Consider the following 13,687-nt stretch of genomic DNA (forward strand, 5'->3'; position numbering starts at 1 on the left):
ACGTGATTCGAAGGATTGTTCGTCCCACGTGATTCGAACTCTGCCCAGCAGTAACCGGTTGACGGGTAGAATTATCGTATGAGAAGGGAATGCTAGAGGCAGCGTTGAAAGAAACTGACAAAAACTTCTGGAGCAGACAAGTGTCGTTTTTGGGATGTGGTTGGCATATAGGGCTTCTCTTACCATTAAGTGGTACCTTGTGATGCAGAAGGGGCATTCTTAAGAATCAAAATCGAGAAAATCCAACATAAGCAGAATTTGTACACAAAAACACATTTCTATCAGAAAGAAACAATACTCTTTGTAAATCCATCAAAATAAGCGGCAATCTACGATTACTCAATTACCACAATATTTGTGTTATTATTTTCCTACAGGAAATAGTCTTGTAATTAAATGAATGTTTATTTAACGAGAATCAAGACAAATATGAAAATGAACTGGGTATTCAGAACAAAATAAAGGGGACAGGGGTGCACGAAAAGCTTCTGTATTGGAAGCAAAATAACAGTTAATATTTCTTAAGAACATTATCAAGTAATTATAAAAGTACTGGCCAGCTTCTACGTAACAAAAAAGGGGCCTTGTAAAACTTCATAAAAGCAGTAAGAAGTTATATTCTCGCCATTAAGTGAGAACTTTACCCTGAAAGCAACGAAGATCAAAGATCGAAACATTCTGTTACTTATCTTGCTTCGCAACGACACTTCCTCAACTTTTTATAAAAGGCAAAAACAATATTTTTAAAAATACTTGATAAAGCTACCACAGCATAAAATCTGAAAGTGCTACCTCAAGGGAAGAAAAAGTAGATCAAATAGCAAGGTTGAGTTTTTTGTGTTGGATAAGACGAGTCAAATTACCTGATATTGCTTCAACACTTACAATTTCGCACAGTTTTTTATCTCTTGTCTTAAACAAATTTAATAATTTAGCCACAATATTTTTAAAAAGACATTAATTGGAAAGATCAAAAAAGGTTTTGGAAATTACATCTTGCCCGTCTGACATTCGTTGTCATCTCTTTCTGACAAAAAATAAAAAAATTGTTCATATTTCAATAGCTATCAAGTTGTAATCATTCATCCCCAGATCCTGAGCTGCGCTTAACCTTTCGTTGTCTTGGTGATCTTCTTGGAGAGGATTTACCTTGCAAAAGAAAACGGGGTAAATTAACTTCGTCAAAAGGACAATTTATCAACAAATTATTGGCGAAATGCTAAGTCACACACAATATGAAATGAATGTTTATTAAAACTACCCATATCCTAAGATATTGCTGTCTATTATTGATGAAGACAATTATTCTTCAAGATTTTCTCCCTGTTTTGCAGTTTTAAAACACTGCTCAAAGTCACCAAACCCCAGAAGGTACAAATCCAAACCAGAAAAGACATCAAAATAACACATTGGACCAGCAGTACCACAGAGGAATATTCAATCATTTTTTGTCACTGATGACTTACTGAAATCGGTGGTAGTTTCTTTTGGCAGCCAGTCATAGTCCACATCACCATGCTGAGTCCCAACCTCAACTGGGGACGATTTGGATTGTGTCTTCTTTCCCTGGAAGGTTCAGAAACGCAAAATCAATATCTGACGATCCTCAAATCTGATAGAATTTATATGCACAACAGTTGCAACAAAACAATACTGAAGAAGAGTTCAAAAACGTTCGCAAAAACATTTGCAAACAGCTATCTTCTTCAAATGCAAATCTTGAGAGATCTTCGAGTGCCATCTTTAATAGGGCTAAATAAGCCCAAAGAGTTAATCTAGACATATGCCCATCACTTCTGCATTATTTTTAGTTCCCAGCCTTGCTGCCTTGCTAGTCCGAAGTTCCTGCCTTATTAAACAATTTCAATCTACTATTCTTGTTAAGGCTAGATTTTTCATTTTAATTGACTGCGACCAAGGTGCAACTCCGGTCCGATCACAGTAGTTGCTGGACATACAGAACTATTATTGTATTTATTTCTCATATTTTGTTTTAAAAAGTGGCCTGATGCATGGCATAACTTTAAAGACCATGAAGAACACGTCTTGATAGAATGCTTTTGCGGATTTGAAAATTTCATTGCAAATTTCTGGTCAGATTCCAGCATCAAGCCACAGTTGGCATGTCAATTAGGACTCTGATGAAGAGTACCTGCTGGAACAGACGGAACCAAATAGCAGAAAATTCAAAAGTAGCTTTAAAATATCTTCGAAAATGTCATACCTTTGCCGATGAAAAAGCATAATTAACTCCAAAAATGACTAGAAGAGCAAGAGCAGCCAAAAACACATACAGGAAGAACCTGGAACGGAAATTACAGTGAATTTGAAATTTGAATACAACAGCACCCTCTGTAAAGCAAACTTATAACTTGCAAGAAAACATGCCAGATAATTGAGATAAAATTTTCTATTTTCTTCTCTCTATAGCTCTTTACTTTTGAAAAAATGCATAGGTGGGGGCAAACTTTTTTCTTGAAAACGTTTTTGATGGTTTAAATCTATGCTGTCCATTACAACTGCCTCCAATAGTTGTTTTGTATAAAGACTGCATAATTCATTTTCAAAATTGTATTTTGTCTCATTAGAATAAAAAAGTTAAATTTTACGCCATATTTTCCAGGCCAGATTACATTTCTCTACAATAAATAAAAAGTTTTTACAAGTACACTCACGTTTCCCCATCGAAACTTTCATCTAATTCTTGGAAAGTTATAGTTTCATTGAAGACAGCTCCTCCGTATTCAGTGCCAAGCTAAAAAGAAGGTCAGCAATGAAACTCCAATGATCTCAGAAGATCAAATCAAAAAAAGTTTGAATTTGGACAAAATAAAATAAGGTGGAGGGTTTGTATTACTTACATCATCTTTATATGTTGCCATTATGACTAGACCAAATGGACGTCCTCCGTAAGATTCATGGGGATGAAAGTTGTACTCAAAAGCAGCCTCATGGTTTTGCTCAACCAGTCGGTTGTAGCGATATCCAGTGAAGTTTTGTACAGAGTAACTGTAATCTTGTGGGTATCTGAATGAGGCATCAATGGTCTCAAATGTAAAATCTCGAAGACCTCTGTTTGCAAAACCAATAAGGGCATTGATGGGTTTTCCAGCAGGGAGCTCTGCATAACAAGATGGAAGTATTCAGCTGACACAACTGTGGTTATGAGTCTATTGGCAACTGCATAATTTACAATAAGATGTTACAAGACAGCTTCAATTATCACAATAGAAGCTATTGCTGTGTATCATGACATATAAGAACACTTTACTTAAATGCAACAAATTTACGCCCTTTGTTCCTAAGCCCAGTTTAGAACTGTATGTAGCAATATGTGGCAATTCTGAAGAAACAGGCAACAACATTAGCTCTAAAATATGTTTTATATAATTCTTAGTCCATAAGAAAAGATTGATGGAAAAAGCTTACGTTTGTCAGGGAAACTTGGGAATAAGACAGAAAGTTCAACATCTGGATGAGATCTTAAGCCAGTTACTTCACTTTCATCTTCTGCACTTTCAGCCTATGACAGACAAGTAAAATTTGCATTATTTCAAGATAAAATTTGAATGTTAACCAATATATGTAGGAATGTAATAATCTAAAAAATTATGTGGTGAAAACAGAGATATATTGAGGAATGACCTTTTCAGTTTCTTCTGCAGGGGCTTCTGTACCATCATCTTCAGTTTCAACCTAAAGGAAGGTGATATTTAATCAATTTTATTGAATTTAACTAAAGGAATTAGGACAGAACCATTCCATCATTGTTATAATAAATAAGTAAAATTTTATGTTGTGAACCTTAAGTAAACAGTTGTCACTATAAACTGACTATTTTCATTTCTTCTACTAACAAACAGTTCTCAAAAAAGCATCTTTGTTTACATTGCACAATCAATCATGCCTGTGTCCAGACATCACATAGTTACGCTAAAATTCCAAACTTGTTCACTTGTTCACTCAATTCAATCTTATAGGAGAAACAAACCAAACATATAACTGTTCATGCTTGTTTGGTTGGACTTTTTTCTTTAATGCCCAGTTAAGATTTATTAATTGCAATTTCATCAAGATTCATTATTCACCTGCTGTAACATTTAGTTTTGTTTTGCTCTGTCTCTTCTTTCAGTTGAGGATAATTCCAAATCTAGTGCCTAAATGGCCCATTGAGCAAGGTTTTTGCTTTTGGGTGAAAATGTACTTCTCGATGCAGTAAAAATCTCAGACATTATTCCTTTAGCCCTAACATTATGCCAAGCAAAGTTAAACATTATTCCCCTAGCCATGTAAAGTCTTTACAAAAATTTCCCCTTTCCCATCAATAACAAAAAAATTACAGGTCCAGCATGCAAAAAGTTATTCAAGTGAATGTATCGAGTTAAACAGTGATGTAAAAAGATAAAAAATAAACATATCAATGCTAAAAAATAAAATAAATGCAATGCATTATGATGAAAGGTTATCACACTATCATTCACATGAATAACTAAAAACACATGGACTGTATGTGGCCTGCGTGCAGACCTGTTTATTTTCTTGTTTTAAGTTTTTCACATTTTCTTCAGGGAATTATCTATACTTCACAAACTGTCTTTGGTACAGTGGCTTCAAATTGGATGCTGATTATTTGTACACAAAAGTGGTTGCAAGGATGCCAACAGAATAATGATAACATGTCTTGCATGATAAAATTTATTCAATGGCTAAATGTAAAGGTAAAGGTTAGTCCCTTATTCAATATCTAACATTGATGAATGCACTGTTAGAGGCCCTTGGTCCTAGGGCACATGTGTGGTATGGTGGCATGCAAAAATATCCCCAAAGGCATAAGATGAAAAAGAAAAGTTATGATTTGTTCTTTGAAATCGTCGAAAATACATTTCTTTAGATTTTAGGACAAATAGTTTTGAATATAGCAACATTCTCGCAAAATAAGTGGATACAAGAAAATTTGTGCCATTGCAGACATTATTTTTTCTTTATTTGTCAAGTCTGCATGAAGGCTAGGACAGATGGTCTATGTTAAAAGCCTTATGGATGTTGAGTAGTGTTGCAGGAATGGCTTACATACATGGATATGGCCTATTTACCAGTCAAGAACCTTGTCTGAATGTTTATGGAAGAAGCATATGAACAATTAGTGTATGATGTGACATGTCATAAAAATGCTTGCAACTTTTTATGCAAATATAACTATTATCACTTTCATCATAATCATAACCAAATATTACATATATTTATATTTTGTCAATGACTGAAAATGGGAAAACAGGAAAAAGGAGTTGTAAAATAGATGACTAAAAAAATTGGTATATTGGGCCAAGCATGGTGTGTGGAACTTTAACACACAAACATTATATGAAACTACTTGGACCAGTTATACCACAACATTTCAAAAGGGCATAAAAAACAGAAACACATTGCAATACATAAATACAACCATACTTGGTGCTATCAATCGTATTTCTGTTTTTATCAGTGCCATTTTAGAATAAAGCAGGCCTTGCACTAAGCAAAATGAAGGAGCTCCATAAAACAAGCTCCTAAGAAACTCAAGGCGCTTTATTTCACAATTCTGTGTAAAATTGCTGTTCTAAGAAAACGAGTCAAATGGAATGATCCAAATGGAAACAATGCATTTAAAGTATAAATCATTGCAATTTTAAATTATCTAAATCTCAAAATCGAATTTTTGTTTGTATTTACGATGAAGGGAAAGTATATAACTCTTTTTATTCAAAAAAACATTTAATGTAGGAATGGTCTCATGAGGAACTGGATACAAAATCTAGTCATCAAAAGACTTGTGGTATAAACTGGTGTATATATAAATCTTATTAACCAAAATATTTTGGTGATTTGAGAAGATATTTTATGCCTTATCAACATTATATATTTTCAAACAATATTTTGCCTTGGTGAAATATATATCATTTAACATTTTCAGGCACTCATTAAACTGCTCTCCATGGTATTCATATTTAGGTGCACTTTCTGGGCAAGGCCTGATAGAGGCAATTCAACCACAACCAAAGATTACAATTATCCAGAAAATCTTATTCAGTAATTGGAAAAATGAACAAATGATAAAATATCCCAAAACCGATAGAATAAAACAAGATGTGCCTATGATGCAAGATGGACATTTCAAAGTTCATGTGATCGACTTTGAAACCCCCTTTCCAACATTTCTTACTCGGTGCTCATGTTTATCTTAACAATTTATAATTTGCTCCAAACCTTGGACTCAGTATCTTCATCAGTTGTTGCAGTGGCCTCTGGGTCACCAGTTTCTATCTCATCATCAGTTTGATCTTCCTGTGCTAATGCGCATCCTATATAAAAACATATTTCTTAATTTTGATCCCTATTTTTGCGATACAGATGTGTGAAATACTTTGAGAAACCATGGATTCAGTTGGCTATTCCAAATACAATTCATAGAAGTTGCAGTATAATGGCATGCCAGTCAAGTAAAGGTTTTCAGAAAATATACAGCTTTCACATGATTCTAATACTGAAAATGGTGATCAAAATCTTCCTACAAGTATATACAAGCAAAAATACCAATCGGGAAAGCAGCAAGGCTATTTTATCAGAAAGGAGCAATTTTTCAACCATATATCTTATGAATAATTGGAATGTCTTACATCAACAGAAATGGACACAGTTTTTGGCTGGAGGCACTTGGATACTATTGTGAGAGGTGAGACAATACAATCCTCCTTAAATAATTTTCATGGTAATGTTGCTATACTGTTTGCTTATATTCATACCAAAACATCAACGAGAAACAAGTTTCAACATTGAAAAAAATAAGCATACAGGTTACAATTAAACAAAGGCAAGGACGACTTTTAAATATTATTTGTCTATGAAAAAGATACAAAGTATATATAAAGGTAAAGATATTAAAATAAAGAACTCCCTTGCTTTGCTAAATTGTTGAGAACACTGATAAGAAACAGATTGAGTGAATGAAAAGGTGAAAAATCAGTGTTGTTAGTTGTGTTACATTCTGACACGTAAGTCGACGAAAACGAGTTCTTCTTTAGTCTTAGATAAAAAATATTTAATAAAGATGAGTTAATCATGATAGAGTATTCAAATGTAGACCCTCGGGGAATTAAAGGGCTCATATCATATTTCTGCATCTCATAGTGACACGTGTAATAAGACTTAGGCCCATAAGAGTTCTTTGTTTACCTGTCTAGAAAAAAACCTGAAAGGGAGAAAAAATAACGCAGGAACTTACCATTGTTGAAAAGCACTACTGCTGGAAAAATAACTAAGGAGAGTACAAAAAGACTTGAAAATAATTTGAACATCTTGTTGGCTACTGTTCCAGGAAGATGCCAGTGATTCAGCTGGATATGCTACGTTGCTTTATGGCCTAAAGACACCTTTGTTGTTCATAAAATCGAAAAGAGGCAGAGAGGTAGCCCTGCGAGGCTTCTTCGCATTAACACAAATTTAGTGGAATTTACACATCCTCCAATATGAACTACTTGAGAGGTCAAAAGATGTATCACAGCAAACGGGGTACTTGATACAAATTTAAAATAATTAATTCTGTATTATTTTTGGCCCCTATATCCTATTTTTCCGGAGCACCTTTGAAAATCTAACAGAATCTCTGCATTTTTATGCAGATAGCATATTACCGATGGATTTAAGAAGAGTTTTAGAGTAGCAAAAAATCAAATGAGACCTAGGCCTATGTAATTGTCTTTCTCCCTCCATCTCGAGCATCTACAAATGCATACATACTAAAATGTACATTTCTGTATTATGTTTTTTGAAGATAGCGTTTTTGCCTCGCAAAGGTAATAGGGAATGAACCTAAAGTTGTCTTTCTTGATGATTTTTATTTGACTTGTATATTTTTTGTGAAATTTTTGGAATAATTTCCTTGTAATTATTGTAAATTTAGCTGAAAAAATTAATGTATTAAGGTTAGAAATAGCCACTCTAGAAAATTCTATTTAGCTCTATTTAGGTTTCATAAGAGCTTTGGTTACCGGTATGATGGAAAAGAGCACCAAACAGCCCTTTTATTTCTAGATAATATAAGAAAAATAATTGAGACAATAAGGCATCAATTTTTTGTAAAAGTGAAGCAAATTCTGAGCCAAATGAATTTTAATTATGTGTGCTACAGGGCTCATGGCCTTTTCGTTTTCTAGCCTAACGATACTAGATCTGGAATAGCCATAGAACTTGGATAACTCTAACCAACGTCTATGTGAAGAAATAAAAAACCAATGCATAGCTTTAGCATGTGGAGAATGAAAAATGATGTGCGTTATTGCATTGGAATAACTGCTACATCAAACTTTAGTGCAAAATAAGCAAAATGTCTTTAAATTGTATGGCGATAATACCAAGCCTGTTCTCGTGTTAGTATCTCTTTAATGCCTACTTGAATTAAAAATGAAATGGAATGAAAATGTACTTATCTTGTCTAAACAAAACAAAAACTCCAGAATTTGGATAAGTAGCTGCGTCTTGAACAATGGACGTGGCTTAAATCACCAAAGTGAATTAACTGAAGTGTTTGTTTTTTATTTGCAAATATTGTATCACAACATTTTAGTCTTACAAGGAGGTCGTATCAGGCGATACATGCTACCCAGTGGCGTAGAAAGAGGGGACTCAGGGGGAGGGGGTGGCCAAAAACCTCCCTGTAAAGCCAAACAGATATTTTGTTGGAAAATGTCTGATCTTGTTGGAAATATAACATTATTTTCTATTTTTATCAAAGTGTTACATTTTGAGAGAACAGTCTTTAAAGGTTATTATAACTATTTTTTCAGTTGTTCTGAATCAGATGGGCAACTTAAAAATGCCTTTTACAAAGAGAAAACCATAAATCTTCACTTAGTATGATTTATGACACATGACTTTGAGTAAATATTTAGACTTTATCTCCTAAATAGCTTTGAAAAAAGCAAACATTTAGTAAACTAAAGCTTTTCGTCTGACACTCTTCAGAGTTTAAAACGTCAGAACATAGATCGAAAACTCTACGCTAAGAAATATATATACCCAGTTGTGGATCGAAATAGGCCAATCAGAAACACGAGCACATGACTGTAAAGGTTGACCAATCAGTGCCGCTTGCCGATTAGAATGTTACCAATGGAGTCCTAAGGTGAAAACGAACTCCTTTTGTCTACACAGTAGCGGTTTTTGCTAGGTGGAACGACGATCGGGCTTTACCAATAATCCGAAACATGTCGCCATTATAGTTTTTTGCACAATCTGGGTTTTCTAGCAAATGCTGCCCGATAGCAGAATCGCAGGTTTTATTAGTAATTTTAGATTTGCAAGACCGAGGTGGCTGTTCTCTTTGGGGATGTGTTTTGTTTCTAATATTAGATGGAACGTGTTGTTTTATCCTATCCTCTAATCTTTGGGTGGTGCGTCCTACGTAGCCAGAATCACACTGGCACGTGAATTCATACACAACAGAACTTTTTTTGTGGCAGGAACGCAGTCCTTTTGAATGAACGGAAGGGCCTTTTTTGTACTGTAAACAACACGTGGGTTAACCGCGAAGAAACAATTTGTTATGGCCTGTTTTATTTGGCTTTCAAAACGTAGGGAGCTGATTGGTCAACCGGCACTGATAGGCAAGCGGCACTGATTCTAATAGGCAAGCGGCAATGATTGGTCAACCTTTACAGTCATGTGCTCGTGTTTCTGATTGGCCTATTTCGATCCACAACTGGGTATATATATTTCTTAGCGTAGAGTTTTCGATCTATGTTCTGACGTTTTAAACTCTGAAGAGTGTCAGACGAAAAGCTTTAGTTTACTAAATGTTTGCTTTTTTCAACTCCTGTTATATTTAGGTTCTGATGTTCGTTGTGTTATGTTTTGAATCTGTGTCACAACTTTTTTGAATCTGTGTCTTATGATCAATATGGTAATTTTTTAACAAGAAAGATATTTTGCAATCTGAATTCAAATTTGTGCGTTTCTTTGGTGCTAAATTTTTGGGAAAATTTTCCAGTAGAAGAAGATCAATGTCTGTCAGTTTTTGACAAAAGCTTGAAGCCTTTTTCTTCAACGTGAACTATCAAATTTTATTCTGAAGCGAAATTTATTGTTCTGTCCCTCATGTAAATGATCAATTACATTTAAAATCACCTTACAAAAAGGGGTGCTCTCTCCTCGATTAGCTCTTCTACTGAGAGAGCTTTAAGAAACTCCCCTGCAAACAACATCTCACATTATAATATGTATTTTATGTTATGTGTGAACATTGTATGTGATTAGTTGTAATGTAGTGTAGTAAGATATTGTATGTAGAAAAATTTTAAAATATAAAAAACTGAACTGAACTGATCTGAACTGAACTGTGTTCAAATGCATTAAAAATTAAAAATGTTTGTTAGATTTTAGTCGGAAAATCTCAGTTTTAAACCCCTCCTATGAAATTTCCTATCTACGCCAATTTACGAAATTTCCTATGATGCTACCAGTTGTTTGCCCTAACCCTGGTAGGCCCCTTTGACCCAACATATATTGTTCTTTTTCAAACGTTATGCTCATGTTTGGGTCCCTCTAAGGTTTTGCTTCACAAATGAAAATCAACGACAAAAGACGAAAAGTGGTGGGTTGGCTGTTTTCCCTGGGTGCCCAAGTCGATTTTGCATCCTATCTATATACCGTGGTAATATAAAAGCACTAGTCTTTAGAAGAGAAAATAATTTTCGCAACTTGAATTCAAAATTTCATGAATAAGTAAGATAGTAGGCCCCTCGTGGAAAATGTATAGGTACGCGCCTATGCTTTCAGTGCATTAATACAAAATTGCTACCGTTCTTTACTTGTTATCAACCTTGACTAGTTATCCTAATGCCAATTTTGGGGGTATTTAGCAAACAAAATCAACTTTTAAATAGGAGTCTCGACAAGAAGAACAAATTTAATTTTATAATCAAAGGCGTGTTCTCATAGAGCAATGGGTAAAAAAGATCTGGAACGAGGTTCCGTCGTTCTTTCAGAACAAGGCGCATATTTTCTCGGCCTTTCAGGGAACACAGGGATCAAACGTAAGAATTTTGTCAGTTCTCTAACTGATACAGAAAGTCGTAGACCAAAAACAATTCATTACAAAATATTACCGTACCAAAAAGACCATGCTTATAAAAGTCAAGACACTAACTGGTAAAGAGGTAAGTCTTCAAACACGTAATGAAAAACTGATTTAACTAAAATGAATTCCATGATACGATTGTCAAGTTCATGCACACAGAAGAGATGTGGCCTACACAATAACGTTGGCTACATTATTATGTTAGATCATTGTATTTATTAATAGAGGACTGAGCAACGTAGGGGTTTTATGACAGACCTACGTGCTTTGTTAATCCGCTTTTTTCATTTTACGTCTTTTGCAGATAGAAATAGACATAGAGCCAAATGACAAGGTGGGTATTCTACATTTGCTTTAAAATTTTTTTACCCGGATATGATGATTAAAAAATGAGATGAAATGACCTCTCTTGCTGTACCTATTTCTTACCCTAGATTTAGCTTTCGCCTGAGAATCTATGCAAGGGTGTGGGGCACAGAAACAGAAAACATAAATTCAATGGGAAAAGACTGGATGAAATAAGCACATGCATCAAAAAATGTTTTAAACCTTGCTTGAAATAGGTGACTGTTGTCTAAAACGACCAAAACAAGATAACACTGTCACAATGTGTATATAATTTTTTGAATCTTAATGCAAGTAGAAAAAGTTAGTATGCAGAAGCAAAGCAGATTGATTGCAAACTTTTCAGAGAAGAGTGATTTGAAGGAGAATTGCTGATCTGCCATGAATGAAGAGATGAAGCAAAAAGAGGTCCTGGAAGAATGTTGGTACCTTCTTACTCTTTGTTAATGAGAACCAGTTAGTTTTTTATATGAATTGAAGCTTATTGTAAAAGTATAAGCAACCAAATATTTGTACCTTTCTTCATTGTTGATTTATTAATTGATTTAGTTTTTATCAATTTAGGTAGAAAGAATAAAAGAAAGGGTTGAGGAAAAGGAAGGCATCCCACCTGCACAGCAAAGGTCTGCAATACACTTTTTGTTATTTTTGTCTCCAGCTGGGGTTTTTTTAAAAGATCCCTGTTGCAAATATTCTTTAACAGTTTTTTCTCATTAAGTACCATATATTGTTTGCAAGTATATAGGAAAAAAAGCAGCAGACATGATGAGATAATTCTACCGGACCATTCAATACTAGCCTTTAATGAATGAAGTACAGGTGACTCTCAGAGATGCCTGTAGCCCCTTCACACACAAAGCCTAGCATGAAAATATTTTGGAAGTAGAAGAGGATTTTATACATTTAATAAATATTTGGTTACTTTTAAATGACAATTTCAAAATAATAATACTGAAAGGGAAAATACCATTTCAAGTAAGTTTAGCACAAGACTGTAATCTTGGAAGCCAGGTCTCTCAGTAAAGATTTTAGCTGGTGTGGGCTGATTGCACAACTTGAAGCAGATTTTTCATGTAGGCCCACAATTCATAATATGCTTTTTATCTTAAATTTATTCACTGAAATGATATCTTTTTTTGAGCCTGTTTCACCATCAAATATTTGCTCTGGTACAATGACATATAATTGAAAACTATGTCTAAAGCAAAGTCAACAATTACCAATTTGAAAAGCAAATAAGAAAAGATTTGATGAATGGTTTGTTGAAAACATGTGGACTAAAGCAATATTTTTTTGTTAATCAGCATGTTTGTTTTTTTGTAGACTAATATTCAGTGGAAAACAAATGTAAGTTTTTGAAAGCAGAACTTGTTCTAAAACAAATATAAAATGATATTAGATACAATTTGTACCTGTCTGATTTCTGAAAACCTCTATTTTTATAAAATCAAAGTATTAATTTTCCCTTATTTGTTAAAATTGTTCTTGTCAACTTTTAATTGATATTGTCATCCAAAGATTTGAAGAATCATAGAACAAACTATTCAGAATTCAGATATTTTCTTTTTGACATGACGTTTTGCATAGGTGTTTATCTATTTCTCCAAGAAAAGCATTAATTTGAATAGCCAAATAATATTTTGGATTTTTTACAGTTTAAAGCTTCAGTAAAGGGTTGAAATTGATGAGTATGTTTGACTTACAGGCTTTTTGGAAGATAACCCTCAAGTTTTTTACCTTTTAGGAACGATGAAAAGACAGCTCAAGACTATAAAGTTACTGGAGGATCTGTTCTACATTTAGTATTAGCTCTTAGAGGTGGATACTGAGAAAAGTAATAACTTCATATTCAACTATTGTTGCCAGTAAAATTGGTAGCAAATGGAAATGTTTGTTATAGAGAAACAGAGAAGAAGCCTAACAATGATACCTTGTAAAAACTTAAAGTGAATTCCAGTGAGGAAGAGCATGTAGCTTCAGCTTTGTTATATTTACAAGAAACTTTTGTCCAATGTAAATAGCTTCAAGATGAAGTAATGTGTTTATGTCAACCTGTAATTATTGATCAAAAGTTGCTTCTTGTTAAGTTGCTTCCTGTTACTTTGATTTAACAAAGATACTTCCTCTTTATTTTCACATGGTTTCTCTTCATTAAGGTGAACTTTAATAAATTATAATAAATTTTCACTTGAAAAATAACAATTTGATTCCTAAATTGTTTATTAGAATGGC

General features: G+C 33.9%; 2 protein-coding genes across 2 annotated transcripts; one reads left to right on the forward strand and one right to left on the reverse strand.

Moving 5' to 3' along the window:
- Positions 1 to 275: 275 nt before the first annotated feature.
- Positions 276 to 7,421, reverse strand: LOC148957529 (translocon-associated protein subunit alpha-like). The gene is made up of 9 exons (XM_089115229.1): positions 7,259 to 7,421; positions 6,244 to 6,338; positions 3,646 to 3,696; positions 3,430 to 3,523; positions 2,862 to 3,121; positions 2,676 to 2,755; positions 2,225 to 2,303; positions 1,467 to 1,566; positions 276 to 1,149 (listed from the first exon to the last, which is right to left on the reverse strand). The coding sequence occupies exons 1-9, from the start codon at positions 7,329 to 7,331 to the stop codon at positions 1,079 to 1,081; spliced, it is 903 nt and encodes a 300-aa protein (XP_088971355.1). The 5' UTR covers positions 7,332 to 7,421; the 3' UTR covers positions 276 to 1,078.
- Positions 7,422 to 11,036: 3,615 nt separating this feature from the next.
- Positions 11,037 to 13,574, forward strand: LOC135690685 (ubiquitin-like protein NEDD8). Its single transcript, XM_065208311.2, has 5 exons — positions 11,037 to 11,189; positions 11,415 to 11,444; positions 12,020 to 12,078; positions 12,779 to 12,802; positions 13,200 to 13,574. The coding sequence occupies exons 1-5, from the start codon at positions 11,154 to 11,156 to the stop codon at positions 13,282 to 13,284; spliced, it is 234 nt and encodes a 77-aa protein (XP_065064383.1). The 5' UTR covers positions 11,037 to 11,153; the 3' UTR covers positions 13,285 to 13,574.
- Positions 13,575 to 13,687: the final 113 nt, after the last annotated feature.

This window comes from Rhopilema esculentum, unplaced genomic scaffold, assembly GCF_057945365.1.
Source record: "Rhopilema esculentum isolate cy_ngs unplaced genomic scaffold, ASM5794536v1 HiC_scaffold_23, whole genome shotgun sequence".
NCBI lineage: Eukaryota > Metazoa > Cnidaria > Scyphozoa > Rhizostomeae > Rhizostomatidae > Rhopilema > Rhopilema esculentum.